This window comes from Artemia franciscana, chromosome 19 (assembly GCF_032884065.1).
Source record: "Artemia franciscana chromosome 19, ASM3288406v1, whole genome shotgun sequence".
NCBI lineage: Eukaryota > Metazoa > Arthropoda > Branchiopoda > Anostraca > Artemiidae > Artemia > Artemia franciscana.
The window spans coordinates 6,896,546-6,922,250 of record NC_088881.1 but is presented as its reverse complement, the minus strand read 5'-3'; the positions used below and the strand labels follow the sequence as shown (position 1 = coordinate 6,922,250).

The 25,705-nt window shown below is 35.5% G+C and overlaps 1 protein-coding gene across 4 annotated transcripts in view; it reads right to left on the bottom strand.

Moving 5' to 3' along the window:
- Window positions 1-25,705, bottom strand: part of LOC136039228 (bifunctional coenzyme A synthase-like) — a 55,920-nt gene that overhangs the window by 2,772 nt on the left and 27,443 nt on the right. Inside the window, exons 3-6 of one of the 4 annotated variants that reach the window (XM_065722768.1) lie at window positions 24,170-24,318; window positions 15,188-15,442; window positions 8,549-8,731; window positions 1,536-1,955 (exon numbers count right to left, since the gene is read on the bottom strand). In XM_065722768.1, coding sequence (XP_065578840.1) covers window positions 1,950-1,955; window positions 8,549-8,731; window positions 15,188-15,442 — 444 coding nt within the window. In that variant the 5' untranslated portion in view covers window positions 24,170-24,318 and the 3' untranslated portion in view covers window positions 1,536-1,949. Of the gene's footprint in view, window positions 1-1,535; window positions 1,956-8,548; window positions 8,732-15,187; window positions 15,443-24,169; window positions 24,319-25,705 lie in introns of those variants that run through there. The other 3 variants (XM_065722767.1, XR_010620393.1, XR_010620394.1) reach the window with 3 other exon arrangements.

Here is a 25,705-nt window from a genome sequence, read left to right as displayed (position 1 = left end):
TTTGTGCAGCTCCCTGACACGCCTACCAATATTCATCGTCCTAGCACGTCCAAAAGCACCAAACTCACCAAGTCACTGAACCCCTCCCCCCAATTCTCCCAAAGAGAGCGAATCCAGTACGGTTCCGTCAATCACATATCAAGGACATTTGCTTATTCTATCCACCAAGCTTCATCCCGATTCCTCCACTCAAAGTGTTTTCCAAGATTTCCCCCTCTAACTCCCTCCAATGTCAAAAGATCTGGTCGGGATTTGAAATAAGAGCTCTGAAACATGAATTCCTTCTAAATATCAAAGTTCATTAAGATCCGATCACCTATTCGTGAGATGAAAATACCCCAATTTTCACGTTTTCCAAGAATTCCGGTTTCCCCCTCCAATCCCCCCAATGTCACAGGATCTGGTCGGAATTTAAAATTGGAGCTTTAAAGCACAAGATCCTTCTAAATATCAAATTTCATTAAGATCTGGTCACCCTTTCGTAAGTTACAAATACCTCAATTTTCAAAATTACCCCCCCCCCAACTCCACCAAAGAGAGCAGATCCGGTTATGTCAGTCAAGTATCTTAGACAGGTTTTTATTCTTCCCATCCAGTTTCATCCTGATCTCACCGCTTTAAGTATTTTAAAAGATTTCCGGTACCCCCAACTGCCCCCTCCCCAATTACGCTGGATTCGGTTGAAATTTAAAATAAAAGATCTGAGTTACGAGGTCCTTCTAAATATGAAATTTCATTAAGATCCGACAACTCCTTCGTAAGTTGAAAATACGTAATTTTTTCTAATTTTTCGGAATTACCCCCCCCCCCAATAGAGCAAATCCGTTCCAATTATGTAAATCATGTATCTAAGACTTCTACTTATTTTTCCCACCAAGTTTCATCCCGATCCCTCCAATCTAAGCATTTCCATCATTTTAGGTTCTCCCACCCCAAACTCCCCCCAATGTCACCAGATCCGGTCGTGACTTAAAATAAGAACTTTGAGACACGATATCCTTCTAAATATCAAATTTCATTGAGATCCGATCACCCATTCGCAAGTTAAAAATACCTCATTTTTTCTAATTTTTCAGAATCAACCCCCCCCCCAACTACCCCAAAGAGAGCAGATCCGTTCCGGTTATGTCAATCATGTATCTAGGACTTGTGCTTATTTTTCCCAACAAGTTTCATCCCGATCCCTCCACTCTAAGTGTTTTCCAAGTTTTAAGCTCCCCCCCCCACTGTCACCAGATCTGGTCGGGATTTCAAATAAGAGCTCTGAGACACGATATCCTTCTAAATATCAAATTTCATTGAGATTCGATCACCCGTTCGTAAGTTAAAAATACCTCATTTTGTTTAGTTTTTCATAATTACCCCCCCCCCCAACAACCCAAAAGATGGCAGATCCGGTCCGGTTATGTCAGTCATGTATCTTATACAGGTTTTTATTCTTCCCATCCAGTTTCATCCTGATCTCACCGCTTTAAGTATTTTCTAAGATTTCCGGTTCCCCCTCCCCCAACTGCCCCCCCCCCATTTACGCTGGATCCGGTTGAGATTTAAAATAAGAGATCTGAGTTACGAGGTCCTTCTAAATATCAAATTTCATTGAGATCCGATCACCCGTTCGTAAGTTAAAAATACCTCATTTTTTTTCCAGAATTACCCCCTTTAAACTATCAAATTTGGAGGCCAAAGTTCTACAGAGAACAAACTTTGAAATTACTACACAGACACCTCGATGATGAAAAACTAATTAGATTTTTAAATTCAAGAGTTTTCAAAGAATCATAATTGGTATTGGCAAGAAAAATATTAACGGTGGAACATGGCAGAATAAGAAATAAAAAACAAAACAGGAGAATTACATGAAAAATCTAAGTAATTATAGAAAAACGCGTGGTATTTCACGGGGGAGGGGCATAGCACGTGTCCTCCTTACACACATCAATGTGACATTATCATTCCTGAAAAAAAGAGAAGAATAATTTTGTTCCATATTATCATTGCTGCAACAGTAGCTGTAACCTAGTAAAGATAAAGCAAACGAGACCTTGAGAGGATATCAAACAGTTTGGGGCAACAAACTTTAAGTAAAGGGCGATGCAGCTCAATAAAAAGCAAAACTCTAAAAAACAGTCTTAATAACAATATATACATTTAAAAAAAAACTAATTTTGATACTTATGCCAAATATATAAAATTCATCAAGTTAAATGTTACCCATCAAAAGTTACAAGCTTCATTGTCAAAAAAGGGTGAAATATTCCCAAAACATCAACTGATCTTAATGAAAATCACGCCATCAGATACAAAATATCAGAGAACCCTTCTGTAAAGTTTCAAGCTCCTATATACAAAAACGTGAAATTTTGTATTTTTTGCCAGAAGCAAGTTCACGGACATATGTTTATCTATCTTTTTTTTTTTTAGAGGCGACCGTAAAGACTCAAAGATCCTAAAATGTCGGGAGAGGGTTAGTTTGAACAAAAACCATAATATCTAGTGTCCATTTTAAGTAATAAGAGTTATAGCCCCACAGTTAAGTGCCGTTTTTGGCCAGTCTGTGCAACAAAACATCAAAAATTCAGAATGGTTCGGAACCGATCGATTCAGAATGGTCCAAAACCGTTAAATGGAGGTTTACAGCTCACCATTTCCTGTCCCAAAACGACAATTTTGACCAAACTGGGTCTTAATGCCATTAATTGAAAATTCTGAAATAGTCAATCAAATAAAAACTATTTGAAAGTTTTATGTAAAATCCACCCCTCTTCTAAATCCCCACCGACAAAATCTTGTACTCTTTTTGGTTTTTCCTGTCTTGTCAGCTTGTGCGGCCTCAACGCATTATTCATCAGCCCCCCCATTGATTTTTTGAAGTATCTACTTCCACCACTTCCCCCTCCAAAGGGCACTGACCTTTAGTGAACTTGATAAGTTCCGTGTTTTTCATATACTTTCCAGTCTTGTGAATTCCATGTATTCTAATATTAATATATGTGTACAAGCAACTAATACAGAGGAGGAGCGGAGGGAGGGTTTCTCAAGGTCCATAAAGAGATAGCCACGAAATAAACACTATTTGATGGTCTGTCAAGATATAATAATCCTTTTCCTCCAAACAATGACTGAAAAGTCTGAAAAAATGTTCCCAGAAAAAAAAAATCTAATGCCCTAACTTAAAATTCATGTTCACTTTTTTAATTTCATTACCTAAGTTCGCTAAAGATCGTTTTGTTCAAGGGAAAAAATAAAAAAAAATCTACAGGAACAATTGCTCCCCAGCCCTCTTCCCCAATTATCACCCTTTTTTTATTGCAAAACCAACTGCTTATACTGGTTTATTGCGTATATTTAATAAAACTAAAAACGAACAAAATTTAATTTAAAGAAAAATATGTTATTTTTTATGAATACAGAAAGCAAAGTTGAAACTGAAAACGAACTAATTGTTCGCAGTTTTTGCAACATGTATCTACAAAATTAGCTCAAATAAACTGATATGTATCTCCCTATGACAACACTTCTAATAATAGATCTTATTACCCTAAAAGCCTTGAGACCATAGAAACACGGAAATGAAAACTTCGATTTTAATTAAATAATACTGCATAAACAAAGAAACTGCAAAACCATGAACAAATATTTATGCGCTCCATTGCTAGCCTGAAATATCGTCTTAACCTTTCAGAGCTTACAAAACATTCATTAATCACTCAACTCACCAGCCATCATTCATCAGAACTACACTCTCCATGCACTTCCTTTCGCAACTCACTCAATTCTTTACACTCACATATCATATGACCCAGACCCTTCACACAGAGGACAAAAGTAAGAATCATCCTGTCCTTGCCTCCTCCCTAGAATATTTCCTTCTTGTCGCAAGTGGTAAATTACTCACCTTCAATTCAATTATATACATTAACCCCCTCCTTTCTTAAATTCACCTTCAAAGAAATACCATTCACCTCCTGTCTCGCTTACCACTGCATAGAGGTGCAGGGAATCCGAAAAGCATCTTCAATGCTGCCAAACCTATACCTCCTGATCTCATAGAACATTTTAAGTCATCTTTGCCACCCCATTATCTATATCTAATCCATTGTTCCACGCTTCTACCCTCTACGATCTTGTAGACTGTTCCTTACCTGAAACGGCCATGAACTAAGAGACTCCACTCTAAGAGGTTCTAAATAAGCTGATTAAAGTAGCTGCACTCAAAAGATCTTCACAATAAATTCTCAGAATCAAATCTTATTCACTAACCTACAAATTCTTAGCGAAAAAATTCATAAGTCTTCTCTAACTACTGAACAATTTATGTTTTCATTTATTCTTAGCCATTTCTTATAATATCCTAGCTATATTATTTCTAATTTGTCACTTTTCTGATATTCCAAAACTTCAATGCATGATGCATCACAGATACTACCTTATTCCTAAGAATATTATTCTGTATCCCTATATCTCCTATATTCCCTACCTAGATACTAATGTAAAACAAAATGTTTTACCCTTTACTTTACAGGTCACTCTAGATTTTTTAGTTCTTACCGAATTTGAACTTTTCCACCTCTCAAAATAATTTTATCTTTCTCACTTAATTGGCACTTCTTCTTAAGCAGTAGGACAACTCAAGGATTAGGACTAGTAGCACTAGGGTTACTCAAGATTCAACTCAAGCTTCTTTCTTAATAAATATTCCTGTAGTAAACTCATTGGCTTCTATTCAACTTCTGACGCGTATCTGCAACTAAGACGTGAACCTGAATCTATAACTCCTTTTCTGCCACAAGGAGCATGCCCATTCTTGACATATCCCGCGTCAAAACTCGGGCTCCCTTCTCTTCCAGAAACTTTTACAAACTATGTAAATAAATACTCATTAATTTAGGTGACCTGGCACATCCCTGCTTCACTTCTGTCTTATAATGTACTATCCAAGACAAATTCCAAACAATACCAACCACTAATTTCGCAGAATTTGTCTTTAGGCTAGTTTTTGTAGATACGCATTGTATATACTACTGCTACTAACAACTCACTACAGCACCAAGCCACCTAAGGTGAACACATCTACGCTCAGAGCTCTTACATTCTAATCTTCCCTTGCGGCCTCCTCCCTCCTTAGTTTTGGAACTACTTGATTTTCGTTTGGCCTTAGGTGGTTGGCCTACAAGGATGATCTTTGGCAATCTGTCACCCTCCATCCACAGACCATATCCTAGCAATGTCATTCTTTCAACCATTATAGCCCTAGAAAGCAGGATTGAACCATATTTTTCATAGAGCTTGCTATTTGAGATACGTCAGTCAATCGGGTGCCAAAAAATCCTTAGAGAATTTCTCTGGAAAACATCTAGCAAATCCTCCTCCGTTTTTCGAAACGCTTCAGAGCTATAGTTGACCATTGTTACCACTGTAGCTTCCAATATTCTAATCTTGGTTCACATACTGATCTTCCTATTCTTCGAAACTTATTTCAAGTATAAAAAAAAACCCACGGTCTTGGCTATTCTACTTTCAGCGTCTTCACTCCACCCACCGTCTATACTAATAACACTACCTGGGTAAGTGAAACTGCACACTTGATCGATCTTCTCATTACCCAACATCACCTCTCCATCTTCACTTATTCCTAATCTTAACGACTTAGCCTTCTTAAAACTAATCTGAAAATTCGCGAAACCTCTGAAAATTCTTTCATTATGCTAACATTTTCATCTAGGATGCTTAAATCATCAGCATAATCTAAGTATAGGTAAGTTTTACTTCCCCATTTAATTCCGTGCTCTTCCATTGCCTTTGTTGTATTCCTTAGGATGAACTCCATCAAAATGATAAAAATGTAGAACACAACCCTGCTTAAGTCCTGATTTAAGACAAAACGAGCTACTAACCTCATTTCCTAGCTTAAACGCATCAATGTTATTCTCGTACATAGCAGTAATCCTTTAATGTATTTATCATGTATAGCATATAAGGATATGATGTTCACTAAAACTCTTCTATCAGCTGTATCCAACGCTTGCTCAAAATCTATAAGGCTAAAGACTAAAGGAGATTGATGACTCAAGTACTTCTCAATTATGAACTGACATATACTCTAAATTTCCTAAAACCAAACTGTTCTTATCTTAAAACTTTGTCTACAGCATCTATAAGTCTAAAAAGTATCATCATATTAAATAATTTTGCTTCAAGCGGAAATCAGGTTAATGCCTCTATCATTACCATACTCATTCTTATCAACTCTCTTATGGAGAGATTAATTTGAATTTTCCTAAAAATCACAAGGTACTTCTCCTTCCTCAAAAATAATGTTCACAATCTTCAGTGGCTTATCTCTACCCTCACAACCACCATATTCTTTGTCAATTCTGGATTTTCGGCAATTTTGTCCATGGCCTCCACTTCATACCTCCTCAATTTATATTGTAATGCTTTCTCCACTTTATTTACATTCCTCTTATTTTCCCATAATTCTCAAATAATTCTTCTTTAGGCCTTCTTCCTCTCTATTAATCATAAGGCATTTTCACTAACATTCCTAGCTGCGTTTTTGACTCTCTTCCCAAAAACACGATCAGAGACCTCACAAACTAATTTCCTAAAATTATTCCATCCATTTTCTACATTGCCAGATTTTAAACTCTCCAGTTTAGCATTCAACTATTCCTGGAAAGTTTTTTACTTTCTTCCTGGAAAGTAGCTTCTGGAAAGCAGTATATGTTGAATATAATATGAAGCAATAATTATTGTTCGTTTCAAGTTTGAGTTTGATCTTTGTCTCCATCATGAAAACTTCGTTTTTTTTTTTTTAAATGATAAATTATTCGTTTTTTGTTTAATAAATAATGAGACACTCATCACCTTGTTTAGGGCAGCTTAATGCGGTGGAATATCAAATTCTAGTAGGTTATTTATCTCTAGACCATGCTTAATTTGCAAACAAACTTTTAAGTGGGTGTTTTTTTTTATATGGTTTAGCATAAATTTATAGGAAGGTATTGCAATTTATTTTATTTTTTTTGTAGATTTGTACATACGTAAGTAATGTATTCAGAAATCAGAACAGCTTCATTTCGAAATATTAATATCAATGTAAAATTGTTTCCAATGAAATCTCTTCAAGACAATTTATCGCCAGACATAATTATTTTCATTGTACCCGATATGGAAATATTTCACCGCGACTCGCTGCTAAAGAACGCAAGTTTAAACACTTTCCACTTATTTAAATCTTAGCTTTTAGGTTAACAGCATCGACTTAAAATCAATACACAATCAATATACATATAACCATAGTATATATACATACAAACATAACATACATATACATATATATAAACATATGCATATGAACATATAAACATACAATCTATCTATATAAAAATAAGTTGTCTGTGGATCTGTCTGTCAGGTGACGTCATGTTTCTGTGTCGACTGACGTCATATTTTCGACTGACGAAATTACAGACCGGGACATCGGGACACAAATGACGACCGGGACACCGGCACATAGGGAATATAAATGACGACCGGGACACAAGGAATCAACAAAGCACCGGGACACAAATGACGACCGGGACACAGGGAGTATAAATGACAACCAGGACATAAGTAAAAAAAAATTAAAAACTAAAAAAAAGGTAAAAACTACAAAAAACTAAAAAGAAAAAAAACTAAAAACTAATAAAAAACTAAAAAAGCTAAAAAGCTAAAAAAAACTAAAAAAGAAAATAAAATGAAAACGGAAAAAAAATAAAGGAGAAAAACAAAACTAAAAAAAAGAAAAAAAAACTAAAAAAAGGTAAAAAACTAAAACCTAAAAAAAGACCAATTCAAAAACGAATGTATATACAGACCGGGACACCAATGACGACCGGGACACCGGGACATGACGACCGGGACACAGGGACACAACTACAACAGGGACGCCGGGGGGCTCAGGGGGATATATAAATGACGATGGCGACACAGGGAATCGTCGATTAGCAATCACCATCAACAAAGCTCAAGGGCAATCATTAGAATCATGAGGTATAGATCTGAATACGGATTGTTTTCCCATGGACCATTATATGTTGCATGTTCAAGAGTCGTTAAACCTGACATTCTATTTATATGCACAGACAATGGGACAGCAAAGAATGTTGTATATTCGCAAGTTTTACGTAGTTAAAAACATATATATATATATATATATATATATATATATATATATATATATATATATATATATATATATATATATATATATATATATATCTATATTCACAGGTGGGACATAGGGACACAACTACAATGGCGCGTAACGACTTACGCGCGCGGGGGGGCTTTGGGGGGCGCGAAGCGCCCCCACCAACTAGGTGTTGGGGTGGCGCAAAGCGCCACCCCAACAGCTAGTATACATATAAACATAGAAGATGAAGAATCAAAACCATAGCTAATTTGAATCAAATGGAACCTGCAATGAACTCGTTAAGAGATACGTACTCTGACGCCACAGTTCTCAATAATTCAGTTAAAGAAAAAAAGTGGGATAACTTACTTCTTCAGGAGGGATAATAGCCACCCAAACTTCCTGACAAAATTTGTTCCAGTTGGCTTCAAGTAGGACCACCGCATCGAGGACTACGATGTCCTTACCCTCAGTGCGCAATTTTTTAATTTCAGCTTTTGCTAGTTCAGCAATTTGTGGCCAAACAATGCTATTGAGCTTATTCAAAGCATCCTAAAATAGACAAAAATTTTCAGTCATACACAGTTAAGTACAAAGTTTTGCTGACCATGGAAAGAGGGATGGGTGCAAGACAGAAACTTTCTCACTCAATGCAGAGTGGGGAAGAAATTAATTCAATGCAGCCATCTATAGGAAAAAAAATATATAGATGGGAAATTATGGATTCAAAAACTTAATGCCCAGCCCAACCCCACATTTCTAGTAGAAAGTTAGGTATGTAATATCCTGCTGAAATTTAATACATCGACAATATATATAAATTTTACACGACAAAAATCTGGGCCTAATGGACAGACGGGGTGAATTTTAAAAGTACAGCCCACTTGTGAGTCTTATCTACCGGCCATGTCTGGATTCACTGGACATTTGACAGGCAGTTCTTCACAGCAAACTTACACGGTTGAACTTCGTACCCCAGAAAATTACATTTGAAAAAATTGACATTTTTGACACAAAAAGAAAATTTACATTTGACAGGTAATTCTTCACTTAGACGATTGAACTTCGTACCCCAGAAATCAGGAATTTGTCCTCTATACGGAGAGGAGCTCGTAAGCCATAATCTTTAAGGATTTTTATCTTCACGGGGGAGGTGTTACATACTTCTGCTACCATGTCTTTTATTCGTTTCCGATTAAAGTAGCGAAATTTGTCTTCATACAAATGGTCATATAAGATTATAAATAACAACAGAGCGCAGTGACACGGTTATGCAATTATTAATAAAGCGCATATGAAAATCTAATGACAGACAGAAACAAAATTGTACTTACTATTGGAAACAAATAATAGTTTTAATTTAATGGGGTAAAGTAACAAAGGATTAGCTTGTATATATGCTGCGTTTTAAAAGAAAAAGCATTGATTACGGGTCAGGAAATACGCAACATGGTTTTAAGCATAAAAACTATATTTTAAGAACTAAGGAAATTATTGTCTTTTTTTAAAGAATAAATCCTTCAAAGGGTAAACAATTTTTAAAAAAAAAATTCCATAGCAAATTTGTCGGTAAAACCGATCCTAGGTGGCTCCAACACTTATGATGTTGTATTGATTATAGATTAATACAAGCTCGAATATGAATTGCAACGGTTAAATCTTTCTAAGCCGAAATCTTCAGCTTTCAATTTTCCAAAGTGGTTAATTTTAGATTTTTTTTCCTCGGTCCAAACAAAAACTGTTAGCTAACAATTTTTCCGACAATAGTATTTGCGCCGTCCAACAAAAACTGTTAGCTAACATTGTTAGAGAATATCTTTAACAAATCGAATACTTATTGGAGAAAACTGTTGGAGAATTTATTTCTGTTGGCTAACAATTGTGTTTTCGTCGTCCAAACAAATACCTGATTGCTAACATTGTTGGGCAACAGCTGGGCGGCGAAAAAACCTTCTTACTGCGCTTACGCATATTTAGCTGCAAGCATTAACTAATAAACCAACAAAATTCAAATTCTGAAGGCTTTTAATAAGTGCACTTCAAGGACATACTAAATCGAAAGAGAATAATTAAAAAGCAAATAAGTATAATAAACAAAAGGGTCTACGGAAATTAGAATCATTCTACCTAGAGCACAATTTCATCCTGATTTTCGCCAATTTTAACTTTACATTCTTTTTATTTATACATAACAAATTGTTTTGATTTTCTTTTCTGTAATTAGAGATAGTTGTTAGTTAACGCAAAGAGCATGGGAAACTATAAGAGTGGAAACTTCGGTGATTTAACATGGAAAGTTTCTTTCAAGAAATAATTTAGCTAAGCAGTAGAATTAATAATTTACTGTTAAAATGTACCGCCTCTTTTTCACTGGCATTAAAAAGAAATTTTCACGGAAAATGTGTGCCCTAATTCACCGAAAGTACGTAATAGCGCAGTATTAACGTTGGTTGAATTTCATTTAATCAGGATGACAGTGAATGACTGTAATCAGGGTCCTCTCCAGGATTTTCCAGGGAAAACGCACCAAAATGTGTTAATGCGCGGTTTTGTTATGTTTCTACGGAGTCGGACAAACATTTCGGGGGGAGATGGTTGAACCCCCTAGCATCCCCCTGGATACGGTCTTGACTGTAATCAAATTAATTTTAAAATCAATTAAAATTAGAATTAATCAATCTTTAGTTAAAATAAACGTTCTCTTTTTTATTAGCATTGGAAATATATTTTCCACAAAAATTTGTACCCTAATTGACAGATAGTTCATAATAGTGAACTACTGATTGGGGATGACTAGTCCCACAGACATTGCAGCGCTACCGAACTGAACCAGAATTTGCTTTCACCAATCATCATGTAAAGTTTATTTAATGATTTTCGGACACACTACTTGTGTAACCTATATTTTACCAAATTCTTTTAATTTCTGTATTGTGGTTTTATGTCTGACTACGATTTGAATTGTCTTCAGAGTTTGTTTATTGTTTTGCTATTCTGTTTCCCCAAACGCCTCTCCAGCCCAGAAATTTACTAACAACCAGTCAAATCACCATCGCAGACATCACTGCACCCAAAACCCTCCACAATCCCTTCTTACTTATATCCCTCCCAGTCACAAACTCCCTTGCATACCCTATCCACTCCATGTGCCCAAGATATTGTTGACTGGTTCAAGCCTCCATCCGTCATTTGCCAAAGTAAATACGACCTCCTTCCTCCCAGAAAGTTCCCACCCCACTTCCCTTTCCCGTGACCTTTTTGACTTCCAATCTCTCCCTTTCCTCTCTAATCAAAATCCACCCAATTCAACTCCTTCTTACCCTCTGTCCACGAAACCCGACCTCCAGCCCATTCGTTTTATCCCTCGTGCCTACCTTGTCAATGTAACTCAAATCTGAGATTTTCGCATTTGATAATTATCTTATAATAAATCCTGATTGCTATAACTTCCGGTCGTCTGGAAACAAGTTGTAGCTTCCTCATCATGCTTCGTCTATATCCTTGCCCGTCCCTCACCTCCAAATCCCCAGCTAAATTTTTCTCTTTCCCTACTTCTTCAAAGTATCATAATATTAAATCAAAACCCCACTCAGGAAATTCTCGAACTCATCAAGTCTCACTGTCGCGATTCCTCATCAGTTTGTTTTTCCTAAACTTTTAGTTACTATTGCTGAAAGTCTTAATTTTGAAAAGCTTACCGAACTCAAGGTGCTTTCAGAATCAAATTGGGTAGATATTAGAGCTATTACTGAAATACAGTTCCATGACCCAGGGTCCCTGTGCCTGACAAATTATTCAGAGTTTATTAAACTCCGTCATTTAGGCTGTCCCCCCGGAAAAAATGGTGGTGTTTTGTTTTTTTTACAAAGATTAACCTTCACCCAGAGGTTATTCGAGTCCCTAATTTATCCGAGTATGATGAAATCCTCTGGCTAAGTGTTAGACCAAAAGTACTACCTCATCCATTTAATATTACTGCAATAGCTATTTTCTATTACTCCCCAAATCGAAATATCGATTCAAAATGTAGATTCATCCAGCAATTGCAGACAAGTGCTGATTTTGTTATTTCTAAGTATGTTATTTTAATTAACATATATAATTTTTACAGCCCTAGCTCAGCTTTGCCCCCATTAGGTGGGAGTTATCATCTTTTGATTGTTTTATCCTCCTCCTCAAATTTTGAGAATTTTTTCTCAACTACTTATGGCGCTTACCACCCTATTCAAAAATTTTATCTTCTTTCTTTTGGCATGTGGCTGAATACTGAAGATTGGTCTAATATTTATAGTTTAAAAAATCTTGATGAGGAAATGTCTACGTTCTGCAAAAAGCTAATTAATAAATATTAATGTTCCCAGAAAAAAAAATATTTCAAAGGTTCTTCAGTGATATACCCTTTATTAACCAAACTATAATGATAATAATTAGAACCTAATTGAAGCTTTTCAAAAATGGTAAAACGGAGGAAGCCAATAAACAAAGAAAATCAATTAAAAGAGAAATTCGTAAATTGGCACGATTGTACTACAAAATAAGGTCGAAGAGTTATTCACTGAAAAACCAAAAATTGGTATTCCGATATTAAAAAGTTGTATGCCAGGAGGCTTGTGCAGCTTCACTTCAATCTACCCCAATCGCCTGATGTTACTACCAATAATCAAAATAAATTCCTTGCTTCCATTGTCCAAAGCCTTCCAGCATTGCCTGACCAAATACCAACAGGAGCCCTTTCACCTTCTTTTCCCACTATTTCCCCGTCTGAGATAGAAAGAAGTAACTAAGAAAAACTAAACTGAAAAACTGGAAAACTGAAGAAGTAACTGAAAAACTAAGAAAAAGAAGTGTTTGTCCTTTGGATATCCCGTTTCCTCTTATTAGAGCCTTCAGTGACTTATTTTCAAAGCTCATGTCTGTCCTGTCTAATGGGATTACCGAGTCTGGGCGAATTCCAACAATTTGGAAACAGGGTTTCATAACCCATTTGAAAAATAAAAGCGAAAGCCTGGTATTAAAGGCGTTCGTCCTATTACTCTTACTCCTATTTTTTTTTAAATTTATGAAGGATTCCCTGCAGATTGGCTAAAGGAAACAATCCTACCTCTTACTGACCTGCTGCAATTCGAGAACCTAAAATCCACCTCTACTTCCCACTACCTCGTTTCTCTTATTGACCACTGCGGGAAATACTCGAAAAGCCTAATTCCTGGCTAAATTTAATTTCCATTGATCTTCAGAATGCATTTGACCTTATTAACCACAATATTTTAGTTGAGAATCTTGTCAGCGAGTTCAATATTGCTCCCTTATTGGTGAAGTTGGTTGCTTCCACCTTCAGAAATAGATCGCAAGTTGTCAAATACCAGAATTATTATCTAAATCCTCTACTTGTCTACAATGGCATACCCCAAGGTACTCTCCAAGGTCCCCTCCTTTTTTCAGTCATGATTAACAGCCTTGCAAAGGAATTTACTGGCCGATGGAAATTTGCTGATGACCTAACGGTTGTTGAACTTGCTTTGGAAATTTAATAAGCGACCCTATGAGTATCCTCAATAAAATTGGAGATGAGGCCTTGAACTTAGACGTGACAGTCAATCCCTCTAAGTCCATGATATTGCCAATTTGTGTCCTCAAATCTTCGCCCTATTTTCTTAGTCCTATCCCTTCTTAATTTCTGTGTCCCGATTTAAACTCCTCGGCGTCACAATTTCTTCAAATTTAAAGTCGGATATCCACAGGAAAGACACCATCCATAGATTTTATTTTTTTACTTTTTAAATGACTTTTTACTGTTAATTTATTGACTCACAAATGATTATTCTTTTTCGTTGTTTTTTTTTTACATTTTTTCCAGTTTTCGTGTAATCATAGGATTTTTCGACTCCGAATTCCAAATTCAGCGCTTCGTGGGCTTGTGATAGAGATTTTTTTGAAATAAATATCTATCTCCTTATTTGACATGAGAAGCTAACTCGGCTCTGCCTGAACTTATTATAGACTATTGAAAATAATTACTTTATTACTTCGAAAAAAGATTGAACTAAGCTTAATTTTTACTTATCAAATTATACTAATTTGGTTGAGAATTAATAATTAAAGATAAGTTGAAATGGATCAATAAGTTAAATGCATAACCTGATTAATAAGATTAATAAATGAATTAAATTAAAAAATGAACGAAACAAATTATTGTTAATAAGGATTAAAACAAAATGATTATAACTGATTAAAAATCTTACATTCTTTGGGTCGACCAGACGTCTCTGAAAGTAGCCCGAGCTATTTTCTTTCCTCCCAATATGTTCCTGATTAACTTAGATGGCGTTTTTTTTCTTTTTCTTTCATTTTTTTTCTTTTCTTTTTTTTTCAAAGAATTTCACGTCTTCCTTGAGTCTATCCTGATTTTATGAACAAAAGTTATCTCCAAGGAGTCCTTGCTGTTTTGTCCTTTTATGGCCGAATCACAAATACATCAGAACAGATAATTAGTCAATTACCAACACTACCAACATCTTTTTATAGACAAAGATTTCGTTAAAAAAAAAAAAATACTAGTCCGTTCATTTACCCTGTTAGTTTCATCTCCAAACGATTTTATGAACAAAAGTTATCTCCAAGGAGTCCTTGCTGTTTTGTCCTTTTATGGCCGAATCACAAATACATCAGAACAGATAATTAGTCAATTACCAACACTACCAACATCTGTCTATAGACAAAGATTTCGTTAAAAACAAAAAAAATACTAGTCCGTTCATTTACCCTGTTAGAAAAAACGATAGAACCAAGAGCCTTCCGGTTTATCGTGCCGTTAGCATCCTTAATTTCATCTCCAAACAATTTTATGAACAAAAGTTATCTCCAAGGAGTCCTTGCTGTTTTGTCCTTTTATGGCCGAATCACAAATACATCAGGACAGATAACTAGTCAATTACCAACACTACCAACATCTTTCTATAGACAAAGATTTCGTTAAAAACAAAAAAAAATACTAGTCCGTTCATTTACCCTGTTAGAAAAAACGATTGAACCAAGAGCCTTCCGGTTTATCGTGCCGTTAGCATCCTTAATTTCATCTCCAAACGCTTGCAGAACGTCTTTAAAACATTTTGTCCCAGGTAAATATGCCCGATGACCAAGGGCATCACAATCGACGATGAAAACACCCAAGTTTTCAAGACGTTTCGCTATTGATGATTTGCCACTCGCTATCCCACCGGTTAAACCAATCACATGCGGATGAATTGGAATATTTTCATTCATCTAGAAATAAACACGTACTTAAGATACATTTTTAAGTTGAAAATTAGTTTTAAACTAAATGAGTCGTCAGAAAATTACCTAGGATCAAAAATGAGAAGTTAGATAGCATAACAAAATAAAGCGAAAAACTGTTGAAAACCAATAGAAACATGACACAACTCTGCATATGTCCTAAGTCAGTGTTCCTAAAATGGTAGTGTGCCGACAGAGCTGCCAGTTGTTTTTTTTTATGAAGTCAAAATGTTTGTTTTTTATTGCTTAAATAGCAGCCGAAGTAGAGTTTAATGAGACAGTTTGAATCTTAAATTTAGATTGTGATATCATTAAAACTTTCTTTCGTTTTTTTGTATATATTATGTATATTATTTGTGTAAAAGAAAGTTATAACGATGGAAAATATTTCTTGTGCTTTTTTTAATTGAGTGGATTGTTTTTTTGTTGTTGTTTTTTTTTTACGATTATTATTTTCAAATATTCTCCTTTTTGAGAATAAAAGAATTTCTTATTTTTATGTGGGAGACATGACAGACCACCAAAATAAAAAATAATGATGTGGTAAGAAAATTAAGAGGCACTTCCTGTGGTGTTTTATTACTGAGGACGCGTTTTATTACTGAAAAGACAATATTTTTTTTTTTCATGGACTGTGGTTTGAAATGTGACCGGTTCGGCTGCTAATAAAGAAAAAAGTTAGAGTGACGTCCAAGGTTGGAAACTAAATTTATTTTTAAACTTGTCATCACTGAAAGGAGTGGAAGTGGGATTCTTGTAAAGAAAAATTTTGGTACGCGTACCCCCAGGGATACGAAAAGTATCTGGCGGGGTACATATTGCACCGGATTTCGATAGGTATATGAACCTTCACTGCACAAGGAACAGGATATTGGACATGAAATCACATCTCAGATAAAAATTAAACGAAGGAACCAAATTATGAAGGACTAATATTCCAGTGCGAATAATCTCATCCTTTTCATTGATCCAAACAAAATTCTTTTTTATAATATAATTTTCATTTATGTTTTACTATGGATAATTTTATTTCGCCTTAATATTATTTGTGTACCAAATAGAAAACAAATTATTGTTGATTGTAATTCAAACGCATCCACTTTTTCGCGAGGGGTACTCAGGAACGTCAGGTATGGGGTAGGGGAACGTCCTCACCCAATTTTCGGTCATTCGGTAAAAGAATAAGTCGGTAAAATCATGAAGCGAAGCGCCATGGTTTTTCGGACGCCACTAAAATTCTTTGTACCGTCAAATAAAGACCATGAAAATACTGACATGTCATCTACAGAAAGTTTGAACTTAAACGAAATACGCAGCAGTTTGCCGAATCCTACCGTGAATTTAGAGATGGTGCGACAATTTTCTATTTGGTTGAATAAGAGTATTGAAATAATGACATGATATGTAACGAAATTTAAATCTCGGTCGGTAAATGCAGCGGTTTTACTGACTCGTGCAGTTATTTTACGTATTGTGTTCAAAACAGGCATTATACTAAGTATGAAAAAAACAGTCAGTAAAAATGACCAGCCAGTCAGTAAAATTCCTTACTCCCCTCCTCCAAACATTTTGGCTAGTAACGGCCCTAGGGGTACTCAGCGTTGGGGAAATTATAAAAAAGGATAGTATACGTGTCAAAATTTTGGTAAACCCCGTTCTTGATAGTTGATTATCTCTTTAAGGTATTTATTGTCAATATAAACCACATGAAGCCCAAATGGTGGGTAATCAAGCAGTTTCTGGTGGATAATGGTGTCAGTAAGCTGCAGCCCATTAGAAAATACTGGTAACCTTTATATGATCTTACTTAAAGAAATTAGACGCATCAAGTCAAGGCAAGGAGCATTATCTTGGAAACTAAGACCCTCGCTGAGCCATATTGGTTGGAGTGTGAAGGGTTACTATCTTTAAAAATAAAAAAAAAAAACATTATAGGCTGGTCAAAATAATTTAATCTAGAAATTAAATTTTAAAAAAGTATGTTTTTTCAACTGAAGTAAAACAGTTCAAAATAGGGATGATACCTTTTTATTGACAGTGAATAGATATAAAATTATTGAACTGGATATTTCGAACACATATACAGCGTTCATCATCAGCATTAAAACTCATTTTTCTGCTAAAAATGATTTTCTTTTATCAGTTTTAGCTCAAATAATAAATAGGGGTTTCATTTGCAAAAAACATAGAAAAAACGCCTCTATCCTGTGGAGGGTGACAATTTCCCAGCATTACTTAAAGAACAATCATCAATTAAATAAAAGAACAAGTTTTTTTCATCGACAAAAATAAGGAAGAAGAAGAAAAAAAGGCGAAGAAATTTCGAATTGTCACCGAAAGGGTGACAATTTCCCAGTATTAATTTAAAGAACAATCAGGAATTAAATAAAAACCAAGTTTTTTTTTCATTGACTAAAATAAGAAGGAAGAAGAAAAAGAAAAAAAGGCGAAGAAAAAGTAAAAGGGAAGTAGAGCGGCTCTACCTCATGAACTTGGTATGACGCAAAAACCAATAAAAAATATAACTTATCCCATCATCTTTCTTTCACTACCACCCTTTAAATAACAAGACAACACAAACAAATGATAAATCACTCCGGAGAAAAAAAAACACTAAGGAAAACATAATCGCTAAATCACAGATATTTTAACTTTAAATAACGCTGAATCATATTGACAAGTGTCTATTTTACCATATTGGGGAGATCTAGTTTGTGGTAAAGAACTAAGTAACGTGCGATGTGACTCAATAGTAACCGAAACTGTAAAGAACAGAATTTTCATATCAATAGATACGTCAAAAGAATTGGATTATTATGCTGATTCCTGATATATAAGATTCATTAAGTTTAATGTTTCCCATCAAAGGCTGCGAGTGTGAGAAAATTTGCCTGATTTTCTGAAAAGGGGTAAACGCCCACTAAAGCTAAGGAATCTTAATGAAAAGGACACTGTCAGGTTCAGTGTATCAGAGAACCCTACTGTAGATGTTTCAAGCTCCAACCTACAAAAATGGGAAATTTTTTGTTTGTTTTTTTGCCAGAAGAAAGATCACGGATGCGGGTTTATTTTTGTTCTTATTATTTTTTTTTTCCTAGGGGTTATCGTATCGAACCAATGCTCCTATAATATCAGGAGAGGGGTTTCTCGCTCATTCGAATGAAAATTTAAAGTTCTAATCCCCTTTTTAAGTGACCAAAAGATTGGTGGGTAGCCAACCCCCTCCTCCCCCCCTTCCCTCAAAGTCGGCCGATGAAAATTTTGAGATAGCTGAATTGCACAATAACCATGCCTTTGGGGACAACCTGACGCCCCCTAGCCCCTAGGGAAAGGTAATTTAGTTATTAAATTTGCCCATTGTTTACATATAGTTTTTATTATTGGGAATTATGCATAGATTTTTAGTTGGAGGGGGGGGGGGTGAGTGAATTTTATGCTGGGGGATTTTCCACCGGAGAATTTTCCATGGGGAGAAAAGTTTCAGGAGGGGAAATTAGTCAGTGATTGATTTTTCTAGAATTCATATGCGAAATTTTTTATATTTGTCTTAATTTTTCTTCGCTGACTCAATTTTACATGTGAAGATATTAAGGGTAATTGTCCGGGATAAATTTTTGCCGGGATTGCATTGTCTAGGGGATCTTTCCGTGTGTGTGGGGGGGGGGGGGTCCGTGTAGAGGATGACAATTTCCAAGCATCATCTAAGACTAATAAGGAATTAAATAACAAACAACTTGTTTCAACTGAAAGTAAGGAGCAACATTAAAACTTGTAATAAACAGAAATTATTACGCATATGAGGGTTGCCCCCTCATCGATACCTCGCTCTTTATGCTAAAGTTCTACTTTTTGTCCCAATTCCTTAAGAACGACTACTGAAACACAATGGTCGTTTAATTAGAACAATAAGACCTGATACTGTCACAAATATGCCGATCATAATTGACTTTGACACTTAAAAATACAAGAATTTATTAATCTCCCGAAAAGTTGCTTCAATGGTTCTGAAATCGGCCACTTGTCGACATACTGTAAAAATGCCAAGAAACGCGGCCATTCCCCTCAAAGTTTCAACAGAGCGACTAAAGAAATCCCTTGTCAGAACCCGATTCACCGTTTGAACTGTCAAAGCACCAAACACAAGCGCTACCATGGTAACTGCCCCTCAAACATGACTATGAAGCCGACAGGCCAATCTGTTTAAATTGGTTAAGGCTTATATTAAAAAATGCTTCGTATCATGGAGCCTAAACATTAGCCTCAGTGTAAAATTCGCCGTATTCAAACAACTTTGCCTTAGTGGAGGAACTATATGCACACAAGAACATTTTCTCTCTACGGACAATATGAAACTACTCGATATAGTACCATTTCATGTGCTCCACTTTGTTTCTGCGAAAAACCCTAAAAAACGAGGACACCCCTAGGGTGGACATGCTACAATAATAAATAAGCACTCTAACTAGGAACTGTTTGCAAAAGCTGACCATTTCCTTGCAGTGAAAGTGGACGATATTGTCACTGTGAATGCGTGCCTACTGAAAAATAATATGAAAAAAACTTCGTTTTCTTAAAGAGTTAAAGAGGCTGCGTCCCAAAGTCGAACCTTAAAACGTACAGGAATTAGAAGAGGCAGTTGGGGGGCTGCCGCCCCCCAAACCCCCAGCTTTTAAAGACTCTTTTGTACAGGTTTTTTGTTTTTTTGCTAACCCCCAGCTCTTGGCTTCGGAAAGGCCCTCTTTTAATTAACAAAAAATTGAAATGAATGAATAATGGAATAACTTCGAAAAATGTTAAACACAAAAATTTCAAAAAATTTCAAATTAACATGGGCTCTTATGGAGAGAAATCCGTTAATTAAATAGCTAATGGGTGGTTTCTGGAAAACAGGGAAGGAGTTATCGGATCAAGCTGAAATTTCGCGGATAAGCTCCTGGGCCGTAGGGGACCTTAACTTGTGAATTTCAGCCCGATCGGACAACGTTAAAAGGGGTGGGGGGGGGGGGGGTTGGAGGGTCGAAACTTTCGGGGGGTTAAGATTTTCCTACGAAACTTTCATGGGCACTTACTCGGAGAATTCCGCATCGAATGAGTCTTCGTACACCCAGATCCGATGTCGGATGTGACCTGTAGGCGTCTAGGAAAAAAAAGTAAATGAATTTTAAGTGGCTATGCGTGGTTTCTGGAAAACAGGGAAGGAGTTATCGGATCAAGCTGAAATTTCGCGGATAAGCTCCTGGGTCCTAGGGGACCTTAACTTGTGAATTTCAGCCCGATCGGACAACGTTAAAGGGGGGCTTGGGTTGACAGGTCGAAACTTTCGGCCATATTTTCCCCATGAAGGAAAAGTTGGAGGGGGATGAAATTTTGCAGGTTTCTTAGTTGGAGCTCGGGCTACGAAATGCATCCCTCCCCATCCGTCTGCGACCACTGGAACCGAAGATCGCTTAACATTGTCGTGTGTCGCCTCTTTATAGAGGCACGAGTGTGCCTCCTTGACTAAAGAGACAAAGCGAAGTTTGCAGAACACTGGAAAAACGAGGGATTGAAATTAGAGCCTCACATCTCCGTTGGGTTTTCTTGGAGGACTTCAATTTTGTGACTTAACAAAAAGTGATAATCCACGTACGGCTCTGCTTCTTAGCCTGATTCCAAGTAAGTAAGTAAGTAAGTAAAATATTTATTACCCGTATTTTTCACATGGAACAAAACGGAGTACAATGAAAAAAAAACAAATAAAAGAAAAGAAAAAAAGAGAAGAAAAACGGAGAGAAATTTAAGACACAACATGGAAAAATACATAATCAAGAACTGTAGAAATGTTTAAGCCAGGGGTGGTTCCATTTTGCCTGGAAATTAAAAATCAACCGGTTTACCGCGATACTGGGGTCTGCAATCCTATGTTTATCAATCATATATGTATTTCTCGTCCACAAGGGGCATCGCAGCAGGAACTTCGCGAACCTAAAATAAAGGGACCGGAGCTTGCGTTTTTGGGTGTCAGTTAATAAATTCCAAAATGGCGCGATATATAAAATATGCGGCAGTGCGACAGCATTATACATATTGGCGAGATACTTTCGGCATAAGAGGAGTCTGCTGGCGACGATAGACCCATACGCGGTGCGGAGTTTTTTCTCGACGTATTTGACGAGCAGTAGACGAGTTTCATTAAGGTTACGGCCTATGGGTAAACCCAGATACACGACATGAGATGAAACGGTGATTGACTAACTACCCAGTAGGAGGTGTTCAGGCTGAGAAGGACTATCGTTGAAAAAAGGAACTGCAGATTTAGAAGTATTGAAGGCCAGGCCGATTTTTCGGTATTCATCACGCAGGATCGAGAAATTCGATTGCAGACCCCTAATAGACCGACTTAGATTTAATAGATCGTCCGCGTATGTAGGTAGCGACACATTTATATTCTTGGAGATACATGAAACATTTACACATGCCTGGGCATTTAAAACACTGTAATTGTACAAACTTGGGGATAATAATGAACCCTGGCGGACACCTTTCTTTACTGGAACAACCACTGATTTGAGTAAGTGCTCTTTAACTCAAATCTGCTAATTTTACATATATATACCCCTCGAGATCAGTGTCTAACCTTGATCACATGCTTGTATCCAGTAGTATTGCCATTCTTGCAGTTCTGTGCTTAATAATTTTGTCGTCTCCGATCATTTGCCATTTTCTTTTAGTATTTTGAGCATTTTCACTATTTTTAATATTTTCTGAAAGGGAATTTTTTGGGGAAGAGGGAAGCCTAACACCACCGATTCAATCCTTCACCATGTCGTCGGTGATTAGTTTAATTATTTTTGTGCTAACATGTGCAAATGCTATGTCACAGAAGTCACTAGAGTCACTCAAGAGTACTCTTCCATAATTTTATCCTTTCATGTTGCATTAGTTATTCCTTATACTAAAATACATTTAAAAAACACTCCATTTAACCGTGCACCCGTAAGTCAAGAATCGAAGTGGCGTACTGAACAACGTATAGAATGGAATAAGGTACTCCACTACAAGTATTGCATTGATAATCATCTCGCAAAAATAAAGACACCATTTCAGCTTCTCCAAAATAGTTCCGACTTCAATTGATGAAACTCGTCTCAAAATAAATATGTTTGCGTCAATTATTTTGCACACCGAAAATTAAGAGCGAAAAAGCTGTTTTTCTCTCACACTGAAGTATGAATTGGATCCCAAGTGAAGGGCTGGTCACATAATTAATTTCTTCTTGAGGCTTGAACTAGCTTTCAAATTTTTGGGATTTGTGTATACCCTTATACCTTTCTCTTTCCCTCAAGAATATTTAAAACACTTGCTTTTATTTATTTTAACCCAAATTTTTCCTAATTCTCTTTTTTCACTTCGATTCTTTTTTAATTTTTTATATTTCAGTACATGCCTATACCTTTACCTTTCCCCAAAAAATATCTAAAACCATTCCTTTTACTGATTTAACCCCATTTTTCCTAGGTTTCACGCATGATTTTGAATCTCTTAGATTTTCGGCATTTGCTTCATAAATTTTAAATAATGACACATTATCCTATCAAGAGGGGTGACCCACTTTTTATCCTCCACAAAGAAAGTAATAAATACGACTCATCTTAAATAACATTGGAATGGCTACACACCCTTCAATTCATAATTTCAACGGTTTTCACGTTTTTAAATTGCAGTAGTAAAAACCTTACTGATGTAAAATTCCAATTTTTAAGAACTCCGGGGCTTAAATATTACAAATTCAAGCTAATCCTTTCTATTTCATATTTTATTTAAAAAAAATTTTTATATTTCTTACTTTTTCAGAATTTCCATAACAAAAAGACCTTTTTCGTATCAGAAATTCCAACTTCTTAAGAATTTAATGTCTTAAATGTCAAATTCTTCAAGTAAACGCTTATAACTTATTTTTTTCAGCTTTTTGTAGCAATTTCCACTTTAATCGAATCGCAATGGAAAAACCTCTTTCATATCTAAAACTTCCAGCTTGTAAGAATTTCAAAAGTTAAATATCACATTGTTCAACTAAGATCTTTCTACTTACAATTCATGATTTTCAAAATTTTCACTTTTTTCGAATTTCGTTAGCAATCCCCTTTTATGTAAAATAATTCCAGATTCTTAAAAATTCGGTATTTCATTTTCAAATTTCTGCAACTAGACTTTATAAAACAGGAAATTCAAAACTTTGAGATTTTAAAACTTTTGGAGAAAGTCTGAAAAAGACAGAATCGCGTGAAAATAATTTTAAAAACATGGATTTACCAAATTTTCAAATATTAGAAAATTTGTCCATCTGAAACAATGCAACTTATACCAATAAGACGGCGGTGAGTTATTTTTAAACTTAGTGAAGAAGCTGAAAAATAAATCCGAATTAAATCTGAATCGAATGATGTAAAAGCGGAGAAGCAAATTGAGCTTAAACTGATCAGTCTAAAAACGGACTAATCTAGAGAGTTAACTTAGACCGTCAAACGCAGGCAAATTATAGGGTCAAGTCCAGATTTTACAATATCAAACTTATTTTCCTGCTCCTAAGAATGACGAATAAAACATATTTTATTTCGTTCCTCTTATCTGAAGTGAAATATCCTTAGGAAATATCTGGAAGTTTAACTATTGAAATTATAATCTACTAGTAAACTCTAGATATGGTATTGACTACAGTAGAAAAAAATGAGTTACTTCTAGGTCAGGATCAGAAATAGATGGTCGAAATGGATCATAAATTGGCACAATTTTTGTACAAAGTGATGGTGCGATCAATTTTAAAAACTTCTTCACATCCTCGATACGTTCGTCCACTGGTTTAATTAGCTCAAAAAGAGTCTTACCTGAAACGGAAATCTGATTCTAACTAGGAGCCATGGCATTAAAGAGACATATTGACATAAAAACAATATAGCAAATTATTTATAATTTAATTTATTATAATATTATTTGATAAATTTGATTAAATATCTTAAATAATTCATATAACTCGATGAAATATTATGAACATTTTATAACTGAAGACAAACTCGGGTTCTTTTGCGTCACAGATTTAAGAAAAAGTAAAAACCTAACGTTAAGAAAAACTTCTGGAACTTGTTGAGCTTTAAATATCGCAAAAACTAAAAGGATTGAACATCTAGGAAGGTAAATATAGCCAAATAAACCTAAGATATTAAATTATGCTTGCATATAAAAAAATCTAGATTTCCGAGTAAAAGCCCAACATTGAATAAACATTGACAGAAGTATAATAGTGGCAGGGCAACCCGTTCTACTCTGGCTTCCATACAAAAACTTGTGTTTTCCATTCATGCATATATTAATCATGAAACAATATGCTAAAGACTAATTTTCGCCGATTCCTAAATCAAAAAAGTTTCCGTTTAGGATACCTATATGATGCTCTAGATAATTTCCGGTAGTCGTCTTTAAAACGCTCAGTTTACAAATCTGGAAACGCACTATAAGTGAAAAATGAAATAATACCCAAAAACTCCTACGATACTTATTTTTAACAGCAAATTCTCTTTAAGCAATCTGATTCAAATTCCCTAATTTAAAACTAAAGCCATAGTTAGTAGCTTCAATATTATTCCATTGAAACGAAAGGTTTCCTATTTATGTACACATTAAATCATTGCCAATGTCCGCTTTTAACCCCCTTTCATCTTGATACTCTAACCCTTACAAGTTGTGGCAATTGAAGTAAGTTATTAGGAAAAGTAACGGTGGTAGAAATGTTAGTAACAATATGCATAGATTGCCTTTCAGTCAATTGATCTTTCCATTTAAGTATTCTCTGAAAGTTCCAACTAAAATACCAAACTCTATTCTTTAGATACGCCCTTTGGACAATCTGGATGCACATAGTGCGTTTTGATTTATTTTCTACATCTTTAGGCCGAAAATGACTGGACCGAGTATAAAACAACGAACCTATAATTTTAACACGGGACTGGGAGGAACTATATTGTTTCGTTAATTTGAAAAATTGATGTCTTACAGCAAAACAGGATATTTTCAATAGATGTGAGGAAAATTCTAAAAAGTCCACCATTGCATTTCAAAATCTCTTATATACTCTCTTCAAAAATCTCTTCAAAAACTCGCAAAAAAGAAGACACCTTTCATTGATGGTGGGTTGTTAAAAGAAATGTTTTTACTGATGTGGATTTTCTAAAAAACGTGAGATTGTCTCAGCAATACAAGACTTATAGTTGTCAAAGA